Raw genomic sequence first — 15,957 nt, forward strand, 5'->3', positions numbered from 1 at the left:
ACTATAATGTAAGAAACGAGCTCCTTCTGTTCGTCGCGATTAACTCATGGCATAGACTCTATATTTCAATATTGACGGAGAAAAAAAAGTATTTCATATGAAAGAAGAAAAAAAAAATTCACTACAAATATCAATAAAAATCCAAAATACACTCAGGGAAATTAAATAAAAAAAAACCTTAGAGATAAAATACACTTGGATTAAAATCATCAAATTTAATTAAAAGTTAAAATCACAATTTATCTTCGTTTGTTAATATTTCCTTTTCCTGCCTAATCTCGCAATCATTTCAGTATGGATGATGAAAAAAAAACAGAATTTTCTTATTAACATACAAAATAAGAATCTTTTAATGTAAATCAAGACAATTTTAAGTAGCCATAAATCAAATGACCAAAAATAGGAAGTTAAATAAGATAGTTATTTGCAATTAGTAAAATTGTTAAAATTTTTTAATAACGAATGAATCGAATTTTTTCAAACTATTGCTAAATAAATAATCCTGCTTTTATTTTATAATTAAATGTAAAATAATTTTTGTTAGATTAAAAAAAAAAAATTCATTAAACTAATGGACCATTAAAAATGATGCCTGTAGCAATGTTGTCTTTGATAGAGAAAAAAAAAAAATACTCCATGAAAAGCATTGCTGTGTCATTCCATTTAGGAAAAAGCCAAACGTCACTGACACATATATAAAATTCTATGATTTCGATAAATCAAACTGAGAACATGACGAAATAAACAATACAATTGTTTTATGATATATTTTATTCCAAGTGAATTTCATAGGAAAAGTGACAAAATTTGTTTTATTATATTTTGTTTCGAATAATTATTTTCATTAAAAATTAAATAATATCTGTAAATAGGGAAAATATGTTTTTAACAATTTATTTAAATGACAACTTTTTTTCTTTGTCTATTAAAAAGTTGTTTGTGAAAAAAATTTATTACTTTTTTTTTTTTTTTTTTTTATTACAGCTGCCGATATTAAAAATGTTCTGTTTAATTAAAGAAGTAAATTTCATTTCCTTTAATTACATTTTTTTTAATTAACATGAAATGTCTGAAAATTAAAGGAGGAAAATAAAATGAAGTTAAAAACAAAGGTTGATATAATGCAAAAAATGAATAATTAAAAAAAAGAATTTCATGCCAATTAATCTTTTTTTATAGTGGATTAATTTTGAAATTGGGTCTAATTCTAATCGTGAATCTATTGTAAAATAATTCCATATTAGCTGTTAGAAAATTAATTTTTAAAAATTATTTTTTAATAAAATGTTTCTAATTCAATTAAAAAAAAAAAAAATTTTGAGAAAAATAAAAATGACTTACTTATCAAGTCGATAGCTCTTGCAGGCGACACATTGAGTTGGACCTTTTCCATAGCATCCTTGAATATCGCATTGTGGATCGCAGTCCTGCTGTCGAATTTTTTTCCCCGAATCAAAGGAATCGTCCGATGGGGAAAGATCGCCAGGCAGTCGATTCGTCAAAAGTGGATTGGAAGCGCCATCGAGAGTTGTCACTGAAGCTTCAACATTGGAGGCAGCACCCGTGTATGGACCCTGGTATCCCTGAAAGCCAGACCGTGCAAAGAAGTCGGAATCGCGAAATTCGTCCGCAGAACGATGTTGATCAAAGAAAAATGGATATTCTACAGAGGAGGAATATGCTTGAGAAGCCGTTTGTACCGGATTATATTGATGAGATCGCAATCTTATTGGATTCGTCGATGTCCCATAGAAGATCAGTTGCCATCTCTGCAAAATTCCTGTAACAAAAATTTCACTAATGTTACTTTATATTTTATTTTACTCATTTTTTTTTTTTCATTAGTCAACAATATTTATTAGTCAACGAATTTTTTCATTTTACCCATTTTTTTTCGAGTAATTTTATAATATTATTAGTAATTAGTAGAGAAAAATAGTTTATAAAAGCGTGAGATAAATCTGTTTTTAATTTAGCTTTAGTCAATATTTACGTGATATATATTTTAATGAGCTGCAAAAATTATGCACAGGTGATAAAGTTAAAGGTGAATATTTACATTTTGTGAGTTAGTAAAATTTTAAAAAAAAGTAAAAAACAAACCATTTTGTCAATAATTATTTATTGACGTTATCCTTCTCGGCTCTTCTAATTTCCATATTAAAAAATACTGAAGATTTTTCTAAATTCTTTTTTTAAATGTAATTTTCGATAAAAAAAAAGAGTGATAAAAAATACCTTGTTTTTGAACGTGTCGTCTTCCGGCGTTAATGACTTGTAAAGTCCAACGCCCGGCGGCTTTTTCACCCCAGAAATGAACGCTGAGGAAGGGCCAGTCGTCGAATTTAAAGTTGAATGTATCACGTGGTCGTTCAAAGAGAAGTGTGGATGTTGTACCCATTGGCGAGGTCAGGAGAAGCTTAAGATTTCCTAGAGGGAAGAATCTGAGGGATATCTGCAAAAGATAAGAAAAAAAATCCGCGTCTTCTCTGTTCTTTCTTTCTAAACATTTGTCTTGTCTGATTACCACTATCTGTTCTCGTTAAAGCCCGTCATGTAACAACTAAATCCAATTTGACCTTTACATTTATTCTCATTCACTTTGGATTTGTACCTCACAATTTTATTGTGAGTCGTTAAATTTATGACAAAAATTTTCAATTTATGAGAAAATATAAAAAATTTTCAGATAATAATGATTTTTAATTAATAAGAAAAGTATCGTTACTTGTCGAGCTAAATTTCATGAGGTGACATGAAATGAAATCTCACCTTGCATTGAACATGTTCAAGAAATTGAACCTCATTCGGCGTACCGGAACATCCGTTAACGTCCATGGCTACAGTAAGTGAATTACCGTAGGTCGGGTCGATCGGTTGCTCCTTGATGTGCTCAGGGGACTTGCAAATATGCTGAACTGGAACGTTGGTCCATTGCTCTGCCAATTTAACCATTGCACCGGCGTCCATCAAACCGTAACCAAATTTATGTGAAACTTTCCTCTTGACCCCATTGAGAACCCAACCAGATTCTTTTTGAAGGGGCGCCGATCTTGATGTCAATACCACAAGATATTGCATATCCCTCCATGTAAGTGAGGGATTTGCCTCAAGTGCCAAAGCGGCAATTCCAGCGGCAATTGGTGCCGATGCCGATGTACCAGTATGCTCAACGGTGCATATATGATCGGGTCTAAGTTTCCCGTCCATATCAACGGTTGCAATGCTCTTGTCATTACCGGGTGACCCAGAGGAATAGGTCGAGGCCAGAGTCGAACTACATTCCTCTAAGTACCAAGGCTTGTAGCCACCCTGAGTGGCACTCGATATTGAGAGTGTAAAGATGCTGTTCGTGTACCCATCACAATTGCAACAATCCGTGTGTCTACCTCCATTTCCTGATGCCCACACGAAAATTGAACCTTTTCCCTGGCGACCCTTTGGATCGACAAAAAAAAAACATTTCATCAAACTAATGCATTTATATTAAATTCAAATTATATTATTTATTATTGAATTTTTTATTAAAAAAAAATTTATTTCTTAAAAGTAAAAAGTATTCCGCATTTTTTTTTCTTTTTTGACAATAAAATTGTAACGTGAACGTAAAATAACTCGTTAAATAAAATGAATGTTGAAAAATAAATTTTAAAACAGCTATTAAAACGACTTTTAAAATTAAACTTTCATGCAATGTTTGATTGCTAACAGCTGTTGTTCTTTTTTTTTTGGGTAAAAAACTGACCAACAATATGAAATAAATCGTTATAAAATATTTTTTTTATTAAAAATAATATTTGTTGAACATTCGAAATTTCGAATTCTATTGTTTACTTTAAAAAAAAAAAAAAAAAAAAAAAATGAAGAATTCACATTTGTTAGACATGAAAACATAAATGAAAATTTATTTATTAAAATCGTAAAGTGGTGACATGTTTCGCATCAAAAACGAACAGAATTGACGTATTTGTAACGTTTCACGTATAGTCGGTGGTAAATCGTTACATATTTCATTGTTCAAAGTGACAGTCGATTAAATGACATTTTAGTCAAATAGAATCAAAATTTAATATCAATACGAACATCAATTAAAAATTTAGAATTTTACTTTATTTAACACTATAAATCCTTATATTCGCAAGTAAGAATTATGTTTGAATTTAAGATTATATAGTCAATTAGCTAATGGTTTGAAATCGATTCACGACATTAAAAATTAACAGAAAATTTAAAACATGCAATACCTAAAATGTATTTGTGACCAAAAAGTAACGGGGAGGGGTGAATATATTATTGAAACAATTTCGAAAGTGGTATAACTTAAAAATATTTTCCGATATTTGATTTAACTACTTCAGCATTTATTCAATCGTATAATATTTCGAATAAAGAATCGTTTATTATATCTATAAAAGTTTTTAAAATGTAGAAAATTGAGTGGTGCAGTAAACAGATAATAAAATAGTAAGTTATATATATATAAACCGAAAAGTGACTTTCAACCATGACGGAAACTTACGCTTGTGACTCCATAAATGAAGGCACGTCTAGCAAGAGGACCAGGACCATCTACAGTTTTCCCATCGTCTTCCGGTCCCCAGGATGCACTATAGATGTCAATATGATCAGGATTCAATCCCAGGGCTTTTGCTTCCACCGCGTCGTTTACTACTCCGTCCAGCATTCTAACTCCTAAAACCATTTTCAACAGTATAAAATAGTGATGAGTTATCAATATATTCAAATATCGATTTTCCCCGGGCACTATATATATATATTTTATATGATTGATTCAAAATGTCGAAAAATACTTTTTCTAAAAAAAAGGATTAAAATCGAAAATTATAAAAAAAAAAAAAATTTAACGAATTTTGCTTTTAATTTTATAAAAAAAATTATATTTCTGGTTTTTACATTATATTTCATTTAAATTGCGGGCTTTTTTTTTTTAAATCTTATTAATAATCATTTTTTATATCAGTGTAATTCATTTTTGACAATTATTTAATAAAAATTTTAAATACTGATAAATCCTTTCTGGAAAAAGGAAAAATTCTGTATTTAATTTACACATCAAAATTTGACTGGGAATAAGATAATATTTAAATTGAATTTTAAAAAACGTTGAGAAAAACGAAATTAAAGATTAAAATGAAAATAATTTTTTAAAACTAAAATTAGATAAATTTAGAATTTAAAAAATCTAAATTGTTAAAAAAAAGTTTAACGTCAACCGGAGAAATTATGAAACAAAAAATGCAATTTTTTTCCGTTTTTTTCTTCATCAAAATTCTAAATTAAAAAAAAATTTTTTAACCTATTCAAATATATTTTGAATATTCTTCCGAAGATTTCCTCCAAGTTTCATTAAGAAAAAAATTAACAAAGCTATTTAAATTTCAATATTGTTCCATAATTGCCTAATTTGGGTCAATTATGGAATAAATTTTTTAATTTTAAAAGCATATTATATATATAATATACTTTCTTTGTTTGTATAATAAGAAATTTTTTTATTTAATACTCCGGAGTAAAATAATTTTTTAAAAAAAGGGAAAAAATATTATTTAATAACTTTTATTGAATTCGGAGATGGATTTTCGTATTTTTTTGAAATAAACTTTTCACTATTTTGAAGTTTGACAATTTTTTTTTCTCGTTGCCAGTGACAATAAAAAAAAAATTTGAATTACCTTGTAGGCAAAATATTAAACTATTATTTAAAACAAGAATCAAATTAAATCAATTTACTATAAAAATTTTACATAAAAAAAAGAATTGCGCATTTTGTATTTACCTCTGATATTTCATAATTACTCCTGTCAACAATAAATTAATAATAATTAAATTAGACTGTTTTGAACAATTATCAATAAAGAAATTAACATTATCTATATTATTTTTGTACTATTTATTAAATTTTTTTCTAATTAACTGTTTCCCGTGCAAATCATTATTTTAAGATAACTGTATAAAATTTTATTAAATAGACAAAAATTAATTGTACGGATATCAAATTATTAGGAACTAGCAAAATTAAACGCGCACAAGCGCGCCAAATTGAGTATTTAATTGTTTGTTATAAAGAAATTAAAGATTAATATTATCAATAATAATTTAATTTATTAGAATATTATTACATATTAAATAATAATAATGAAAATTATATGTTTAGAGGCCTCGAATTATACGACTTTTTCCGACTTTTTTCAAAAATACGACTTTTATCGACTTACTTTAATAAAATGCGACATTTTTTTTGACATTTGAAAAAAAATGTAAATAAAATACATTTTTTTAGTATAAAATGTAGATCTTCTTCAGATCTTCTTCAATTCAATTATTTAACAAATTTTTAACTAAAATGATTCTTCACTAAATTAATTATTTTTAATAATTTTAATTAAATACATCACATATTCAATTATATCAAAATTATTTTTCAATTAAAATTTTTATGAAATTTAACAATTGTTTATAATTTAAAGAAATATATTACAACAAAATTGAATTATTTTTTAAAAATTTCAATTCAAAATAAACTAAAATTCAATTATTACAAGAAATTTTAATTCAAAATCAATTAAAATTCAATAATTATCAAAAATTTTCAATTTAAAATGAAATAAAATTCGATTATTTTCTAAAATTTATATTCAAAATTAATTATTTAAATTTTTAATGAAAAATGAACTTAAATTAAATTATTATCCAAAATTTCAATTAAAATTTAATTATTATCCAAAATTCTCAATTCAAAATAAACTAATATTCAATTATTTTCCAAATTTAAAATCAAATAAAATTTAATTATTCTAAAAAATTTGAATTCGAAATTAATTGAATTTTCAATAATTTGAATTTAAAAGCATCTAAAATTTTCCATCGAAATTTTTTTTTTTGTAATTTAATAATTTCAATTATAACTCTAAGGAAATTCAATTATTTTTAACTATTTTAATAATATTCTTTGAAATTTCAACTATCTGAAACCATTTTTCAATTAAAAATGATTTTCAAATTATTGTATTTTGTCCGCATTTTCTAATAAATTTTTAGTGAAATCATCTAAAATTTTAATTACAAAACACTTAAAGTTTCAATTAATTTGAAAAATCTCAATTTTAAATTTTTGAAAATTCAATTAAATTTAAAAAATGTTTTCCAAAAATTGTTTGATAAATTATTTTTAGTTCTGTAAAATTTAATAATTGTTTGAAAATTATCAATATCTTTTGAAATTTAATTATTTCTAAAAATTTCAACTTTAACCCATCGAAAAGGATTATTATTAAAAAAAAAATTTTTATTTAAAAATCTGTAAAATATTTTTGTTAAAATAAAAAAGAAATCCACTTTTTTTTTTGAATATAAATCGACTCAAACGACTTTTTGTGTCTGATTCGAGGCCTGTGTTTTTATAATTAATATTTAATAGGTATTCGTTGGCCCCTGGTACCTTAAAAATTAATTTTAAAAAATAAAGTTTTTTCAAATTACTATCTTGTACGAAATTTCCTGGCGTATACAATTTTTGAATCAATATACAACATTAAAAAAAATTTCGTTGGTAAACGTTGTGTACTTCAGCTTCGTGAATTGAATTTTCGAATTTGGAATTTGAAAGAAACTTATTCCGAAATTTGGAAACACAATTATACAACTTTGGCAAAAATGAGAAAAAGAATTGTCAAAATTTGACACGTCATAAGATTACTATTCAAAAAAACACGTGAAATCAGATAAGGCCAACTTCAAGTTAGGACAGAAGGACAGACCAAACATTTTATTATTATATAATTATATCATTTTTCCCAAAAATAAGCCACAACGATTTTAAATGAAATATTGTCCCTTCTATTTTTCAATGGAAATAAATAGAAAAAAAAGAACAAAATTGATAATCTATTTCAAAGCAGACATTGTAAATAAGTGCTCGCGATCTATCGAAATTGCGATTGAATTCAATAGTGACTTTGAGTGGTTCAAACCATAGGGGAAGGGGGTGAAAAGCGGGTCGATATATAGTGCTTTCAACCGGTTAAAATTGTGCGATGTCTCTCTTTTGTCAAGATTTGAAAATACCGGAGTATTGTTTCGAGTTTTGTGGTACAAAGTGGTTGTGAAGAATAAAAGAGAGAGGCTTTTTTTTTTTTTTTTTTTTTTTGCACCAGGGTCAAAATTGGGACTGTTCTATTATTTGTGAATTGGTTGGAGAAATTTATCGCATAAAAAATGCAAAAAAAAATTTATATTTTTTTTTCATCTGTAGAAAACAATACCTCCTATACTGGCATTGTAAGCAACTCCAACACCACAATATTGGTTAAAAGCAACGGCAGCAACTTCTCCGGCACATCGTGTACCATGTTTATTGTCACCATTGTCCCTTGGCATTGGATCATCATCATTTCCATTGATATCATAACTTGCATTCTGATCATAATTCGCCGCAAGATCTGGATGATTTGTTTGAATTCCATCATCTAAAATTGACACAACAACACCTTTTCCAGTGTAACCCCTTTCCCAGGCAGGTGCCACGTTCATATCATATCCATCCTTTGATCCACCATTCTATAATAAAACAAAGGCAATAAATTTTCAATTGAAAAAAAAATTTATATTTAAATATTTCATAATTTTGAAATTTATTTTTTTCCATTTTTTTTATTAAAAAAAATTATTTTTTTTTTGGTATAAGAATTGAAAAACAGAGGCCAATGTTTCTCTCTGTTATGAATCTAATTAGTGATACTAGTAGAATGGGGTTGAATGTTCTAGTTGGAATTGTTGCATTTACTTTTGTCACGACGACAAACTCTATTCGTCAATATCCACCACAGGATGTGAGATACTTTTCGCCTTTTGCACAATTGTTGACGACCGCGTGCGTTGATGAAGGAGACAATAGAGCGGTATTGTACGTAGCACAATGTACCCGAGCCTTTCACTCTTTCTTTATTTTCTCTTTTTTCTTTGAATATTTTTCCATCCCTCGCATTTTTTTTCCCCTAGACTAGATGGGAAAAAAAAAAAAAAAAAATTGAAAGAAAAATAGAGAATAATGTGAAAATGAGAGATGAGCCTAGAAAAAAACAACTTGAAATTTTATTCGAATTTTTAATCGATAAGAGGAATTTTCAAAATGCATGTTTCAAATAAAAAAATTATTCAAATATAAATTATAAATATAAAAAAAAATATTCTAATCAAGATTAAAAATCGACTTTTAATTTCTTTTGGCGAGCTTAATTAGCTTTTCATATATTTTTCCTGAATCTAATTAAATTTTTTCTTAATACAAAAATTAAATGAAAACTCTCATCGAGAAAATTAATCTCCGTCCTAGCATGAATAATTTCCTCGTGAGATCCATAGAAAAAGAGAAAATAATTTTCCAATGTAAAATTCACTATCTTTGATTACAATAAATAAAAAGAAAAAAAAAGAAAAAATGGAGAGAAAGTGATAAATATTCTGCAAGTAGAAAAAATTTGTTAGAAATGTTTTGAAAGGAAAGATGTGAAACAAGAAAGATATTGTCTGGAACAAGAAAATATAGCTTGGGCGGAACGTTATGTGTCAAATATAAATCCTAAAAGGCCCTCGAGAATCTCTTACTTCGTCGCTACTAACACAACCACATGTAGAAATATGTTAGCTTCCCTACATGTGAATTAAACGACCTTAGATAGGGGGAGTGAGCTTTCGACCTTTTTTTTTTTTTTCGCTAAAACTAAACCACCACGAATCATATATATTATAACCTTATAATATCATATCGTGGGTGGATATAGTACGATATTTTATAGGAAAATAATATACAATTCGAACTTTTTATTACAAATTTTTTTTTTTGAAAAAAAAATTTCTTATTTTATATATAATTATAAAAATCAGATTTGTTTTTGATCCATTATAATAAATTTTTTTTTTTGAATTTAAATTAATAAAAAAAAAAAAAAAAATGCAGGGCATTTTAGTGATCAGTTTTCAGTTTAGGTGATCTAGCGTTAGGCGATTAACTTTCTAAAGTGCTAATCAAGTTAGTTTATGTTGAGAGTCTATTAATAATGAAGGTGTATAAGTTGCCAAACTTGAGAGTTTGTAACTTTGGTTACAATGCGTAAGTCAATTTTCTTCAAACATGTAGTGAAAATTTGCAAATCAGTTAAAATTTCATTATTATGTTCTATATTTACACGACGAAGCAAAAAAAAAAAAAAAAAAAAGGAAATTGACCTTTTAAGGTAATTTTCGTAATTTTGAACGAGATCAATATTTCCTAAACACATTGCTGATCGAAAGAAAAATCTAAAATACATTTTTGGACATTTAAATATTTATATTCATTCAATTTAAACAAAAAGTGGAAAATCTCATTAATATCTAAATAAATTGAAGGTAAGATGAGAATGTAAAACATTTGGAATCTAAATATAACTTATCTCAGTAGATAGTAAATATTCAATAATGTACAGTTTATAATGGACACTAACATAGTGATATAAATAACGAATAAATTAGTGAATTATTTTTTAAAATTAAAACCAAAATTTAGAGCAAGTGGAGAATTTATGTAAATATTGAATTTGTATAAATAAAATGTATCTGAATAAATTTATCAAAATAAATTTATTAAAATAAAATTATCAAAATAAAATTATCAAAATTAATTTATCAAAATTAATTTATCGAAATAAATTTATACAAATTAATTTATTTTAATTTATCGAAATAAATTTATCCAAATTACTTTATCGAAATAAATTTATTTAAATAAAATTATCCAAATCAATTTATCGAAATAAATTTATCCAAATTAATTTATTTAAATAAAATTATCCAAATCAATTTATCGAAATAAATTTATCCAAATTAATTTATTTGAATAAATGTATGTCTAATACTATTTTATCCTGGATGGAATGTTTTTTTTTTTTTTATGCTTTCGTATTAAATTGTAAGATATTTTTTCAAAATCTTATTGGCTTACCATATACCATTCCTCTTTATAGAGAGGATCAGGAAACAAATTTTGAACATGAATTTCTCTATTTCTCTGTTGATGGGGAAACGATCGTTGTTGCGTACCAAAACGATCTAAGAAATGCGGAAATTCCGAAAAGGTGTACGTTGTACCGTGAAAGTCGCGCTTATGTCGTTTCTTTTCATGTTGCTGCTGTACCCAATGTACCTGAAATCAGAAATAAGTTCAATGAATGTAAAAAATATTCAGAAACATACATAAAAAAAAAATTGCAGGTCAATTTAATTTGTTATCGAAATAATATAATCACCTTTTTAAATAAATAAATAAAAATAAAAAAAATAAATTTTAAAAATTGCAAAAAATAAAATTAATTTTCTATTCTATTAAATTAAATTTATGTATTTTGACAACAAAATAAATTAATTGTTTATACGATAACATAACTGAATGTAAAATAAATGAAGTTCAGCTGAAATAATAATTCTTGCTGTGATTGCAATTTGATTTTAATTTTTTTTTTCCCCCTTTTAATTAGAATGATAATAATTTATGGTGAGAATTAATTGAATTTCATATAGCAGTCGTTTCGTTTAAATTTTCGTAATATGACTTCAATCTTAAATTTGTTGAAACATATAAGTGACTGAGTAGTTTATGTAACCGACACATGGGGTTTTCTCATCCAAGTAGAAACGCGCAGTGCTTTGCTACACTGAACGTGCAATTAGTGGCATATGAATGTTAACGAGACCCTAACTGTGAACGGTTCACATGATTTCGTGAGGTAACTTTGGAAAATTGAATTTTGAGTAGGATAACTTTTAACTCAGTCAGAACCTCGTTCGAATGGCGTACTATACCAGTTTTCTGCCTACTTCCGATTTTCACGAGACGCCGTAGCTTTTACATATATATATATATATATATATATATATATATGATTAAAGGTAGGGGGAAATTTAACTTTTCATATGCTAATAAATTATATAGCCTTCTGAAAATTGAAGACTTTTGAAACAAAATTTTCATTTAATTAATAATAATAATAATTTATATGTAAATAGATTGGGATGTTGAATTGTAGATTTAATTTAATTTTAAATTTAATTTTTGTTTAATTTCAATTAAATTTGCAGGAATGAAGGTATTTTCCTTAATTCGAGTATATTGGGAGAATTTTTTTTTAGTTAAATCAGAACAATTAAAGTGTTTATGGAACAAACGGTTTTTCTGTGTCGCTATTAATTCATCAATATCACAGTATTCGTAATGGGTCACCAGCGATCAGTTTCCCGTCTAATTACATTAACGTTCACTCAGAGAATTCACGTCTCAACGATTCATTATCGTTATATCACATAACGAAGAATAAATGTCATCGATAGTGGAAAATTCACTAAATTTTTGTTTTCCATTTTGATATTTTGAAAATTCTCTTCAATAATTTTTGTCATATCCAATCAGTATTTACGAATTTACAAATTAAGAAATAAAATAATTAATGCTTATATTTATTATTTTGAAATTTATTCTGCTATTTTTTTTTATTAATTTTTATTTTATTTTAAGTGTCCAATGCTCTCAAAATGTCAATAATAAAAAAAACAATATTACATCTTTAGTAGAAAAAAAAAAAATTAATATAATATTAAACTTACCTCTGGCTCATCATTGAGTTTCTTATGATGATAATCGCTTGGGGCGAGGGATCGTTTTCTCAGTCGCTCGTGAGTAAAATGAAAGTAGTTGGTCAGAGCTCCAATCTACAACAGAGAATAATAAAATATTTATTTAAATTAAATACTTTTAAATTTATGTAAATTTACTTTTACACAAATAAACATCAAAGAAAATAAATTTTTCTCTCAACATTTTATTTTTAAAAGCGCTGTTTGTAAAATGCTTCTATTTAATTAATAAAGAAATTGTTTCGAGATAATAGACAAAACAGGCTATATGCAAATTGTTATTATATAGAAAATATATGGTAGATGAATAAAATTATTTTATGATTAATTTCAGATTTCTCTGAAGTGTAAAATTCACAAAAAAGATTCACTGAATTTCATGTAGGTCTTTAGATGAACGATGTTAGACATTTTGTATTCGACTAACGCACAGCAAAGAGTTGTACCGTCTACTCATATTCCCGTGAGGAAACTTAACGCGACAACTTGGTCGAATGCAATTTTCCAAACGGTGCAGAAATTGCGCTTGAGCGAATCTTTTTATATGGAGACCTCTGTCGTCTTTTGAAGCACACAAGTTTATAATGGTAGAACGAATTTTCTTAAAATATTAAGCGAACTGGTAGTCTTAAAGCAGTTTTTTTTAAATATCACCCTTTATACTTTTACTTAAAATACTCTTCTAATTTTAATTTTTTCAATACTAAGAATCCAAAATTTTAACCTCAAACCTTTTAAGCTAAAAATTAATCTAATTTTGAGGTTATGTTAGCTAATTAACTAATAATTTATAGCACAGTATTCAATCGAATAACCTTTTTTTAAACTGAATGTAAAATAACCAAATATTTATAGCACAGTATTCAACCGAATAACATTTTTTTAACTGAATATAAAATAACCAAATATTTTTAGCACAGTATTCAACCGAATAACATTTTTTTTTATAAAATAACCAATTATTTATAGCACAGTATTCAACCTAATAACCTTTTTATAACTGAATATAAAATAACCAAATACTTATAGCACAGTATTCAACCGAATAACCTTTTTTGACTGAAGAAATTGAGCTAATTTTGAGGTTATATTAGCAGATTCTAACCTCAAACCCGTTCTCTAGACCTACACTAAACATAACCTTAAAATTCCGTCAAAATTCAGAGTTAAAATACGAATATAACCTCAAAAATACAAGATTTAAGGGTAAATATACACTGTACTGAAAATATTTTACAATTTAGGTGCAAAAAAAGGTAAATAAAAAAAATATTCTACCCTATCTTGACGTTTGCTAACACTTATAAAGATTGCAAGAGAGGTGCTGAGAGAGGAGAAAGATAAGATTGGTGAAAACATGTGTGACGGAAAGGTTCCTCCTCTTCTTCCGCACACACACTCTCTTGAGATATACTCTAATCGTGATGGGACATGCTTCGCTAGTTTTACTATAGCGATATAACTTCCCAAGACCTCGCGAGGCTCTTTCGCATATTTCTAAGTTTCTACAGCAATTTTCCATACCACTTGAGCCCCAGTTGACTTCCCTTAACTTTTCGAAGACCGACACTGCAGGCACTAAAAGCACCCTAATGGACGAGTCGAGCCATAATTGGATCGTATGATAAACGCCATGATTACCATACGTGTTACAAACTCAAGAAAACGGGATAACAACTCCATTACGCTTATATAAGTTTCACAGCTTCCATTTTGCGCTCGTTTAATCTTAATTTTTAAATTCATGAACATCATGTCGTGTCCCTGTAGAGTAAAACTTTTGTTGAAAAATTCTCTCTTTTAAAGTTAACTATATATGTAAAAAAAGAAAATATATGAACCAAATTTATTCCATCAATGTATATTTTAATTTCTTTTCATTTTTTTTTGCTTTGGTTTACTTTATTCATTAACGATAAAAATTAAATTGTGGTTTATCGTATCGTTATCGTCAACAATGATTAAAACAAAGCTCATTTACTTTCCAGGCTGACATTAATAATCAGACGTGATATACAACAGGCTCGCGTAATGAATATCATTTTGCATCGCACACTCGGGCAATTGAATACACAAACGTTTCGAGTATAATGAATTAGTTTCACGATTCACATAGGGAATCTAATTTGGAATAATTGATTCATTTCTCAATATACAAGAGCTAATGACATTTGATATTCGATTGAAATTTAATTCTTACTGCATTATGAATTAATCAAATTTTAATAAAAGATTAATGATTTATGTGTAAACGAGACACGATAATATAAATAACATTGTCCTTTTGTTAATTAAATTTCATTTTTTTTTTTTTGAATTAAAATTTTATTATTAGATGCAAAAGGCTTTGGTTCCAATGAACTCTATGATTGAGGAGTAATTGAGGAAGTTAAATAGTTACAAGTAAACAAACTTCTTGTCGCAAGGACCAGAGACGGATGTTGCTGTGTAGTTGAGCAAATTCAGTTCGACATAGTTCTTGAGAGAAGAGTGTTTATTCACATCCCTTTGGCTCAATAGTAACCTCTTCATTGCAATAGTTCAAATTCAAAGGAAACTACATCTAAATATTTGAGAAATTTAACATCAATTAATAATTTAGGAATAAATTTTTTAACTGAGTATAAAGTAACCAATTATTTATAGCACAGTATTCAACCGAATAACATTTTTTTTTTAACTGAATATAAAATAACCAAATATTTTTAGCACAGTATTCAACCTAATAACCTTTTTTTATCTGAATAAAAAATAACTAATTTTTTTAGAGCACAGTATTCAACCGAATAACCTTTTTTTAACTGAATATAAATTAACCAATTATTATTTATAGCACAGTATTCAACCGAATAACCTTTTATTAACTGAATATAAAATAACGAAATATTTATAGCACATTATTCAACCGAATAACCTTTTATTAACTGAATATAAAATAACGAAATATTTATAGCACAGTGTTCATTCTAATAAGCTTTTTTTTATCTGAATAAAAAATAACTAATTTTTTTAGAGCACAGTATTCAACCGAATAACCTTTTTTTAACTGAATATAAAATAACCAATTTTTATTTGTAGCACAGTATTCAGCCGAATAACATTTTTTTATAAAATAACCAATTATTTATAGCACAGTATTCAACCTTATAAGCTTTTTATAACTGAATATAAAATAACCAAATATTTTTAGCACAGTATTTAACCGAATAACATTTTTTTTATAAAATAACCAATTATTTATAGCTCAGTATTCAACCGAATAACCTTTTTTTC

At 26.6% G+C, this 15,957-nt stretch overlaps 1 protein-coding gene across 3 annotated transcripts in view; it reads right to left on the reverse strand.

The window, feature by feature from the left end:
* The window catches only part of LOC127287188 (furin-like protease 2), a 283,866-nt gene that overhangs the window by 4,746 nt on the left and 263,163 nt on the right, over window positions 1–15,957 (reverse strand). For 2 of the 3 annotated variants that reach the window (XM_051313994.1, XM_051313993.1), the window contains 7 exons: window positions 12,655–12,759; window positions 11,000–11,200; window positions 8,283–8,577; window positions 4,520–4,692; window positions 2,773–3,438; window positions 2,239–2,455; window positions 1,342–1,780 (listed from right to left, as the gene is read on the reverse strand). In XM_051313994.1, the coding sequence (XP_051169951.1) occupies window positions 1,342–1,780; window positions 2,239–2,455; window positions 2,773–3,438; window positions 4,520–4,692; window positions 8,283–8,577; window positions 11,000–11,200; window positions 12,655–12,759 (2,096 nt within the window). The remainder of the gene's footprint in view (window positions 1–1,341; window positions 1,781–2,238; window positions 2,456–2,772; window positions 3,439–4,519; window positions 4,693–8,282; window positions 8,578–10,999; window positions 11,201–12,654; window positions 12,760–15,957) is intronic. The other variant, XM_051313995.1, reaches the window with a different exon arrangement.

Source organism: Leptopilina boulardi, unplaced genomic scaffold, assembly GCF_019393585.1.
Source record: "Leptopilina boulardi isolate dan_hultmark-lab unplaced genomic scaffold, ZJU_Lbou_2.1 LbouV2_368, whole genome shotgun sequence".
NCBI classification, from domain to species: Eukaryota; Metazoa; Arthropoda; class Insecta; order Hymenoptera; family Figitidae; genus Leptopilina; species Leptopilina boulardi.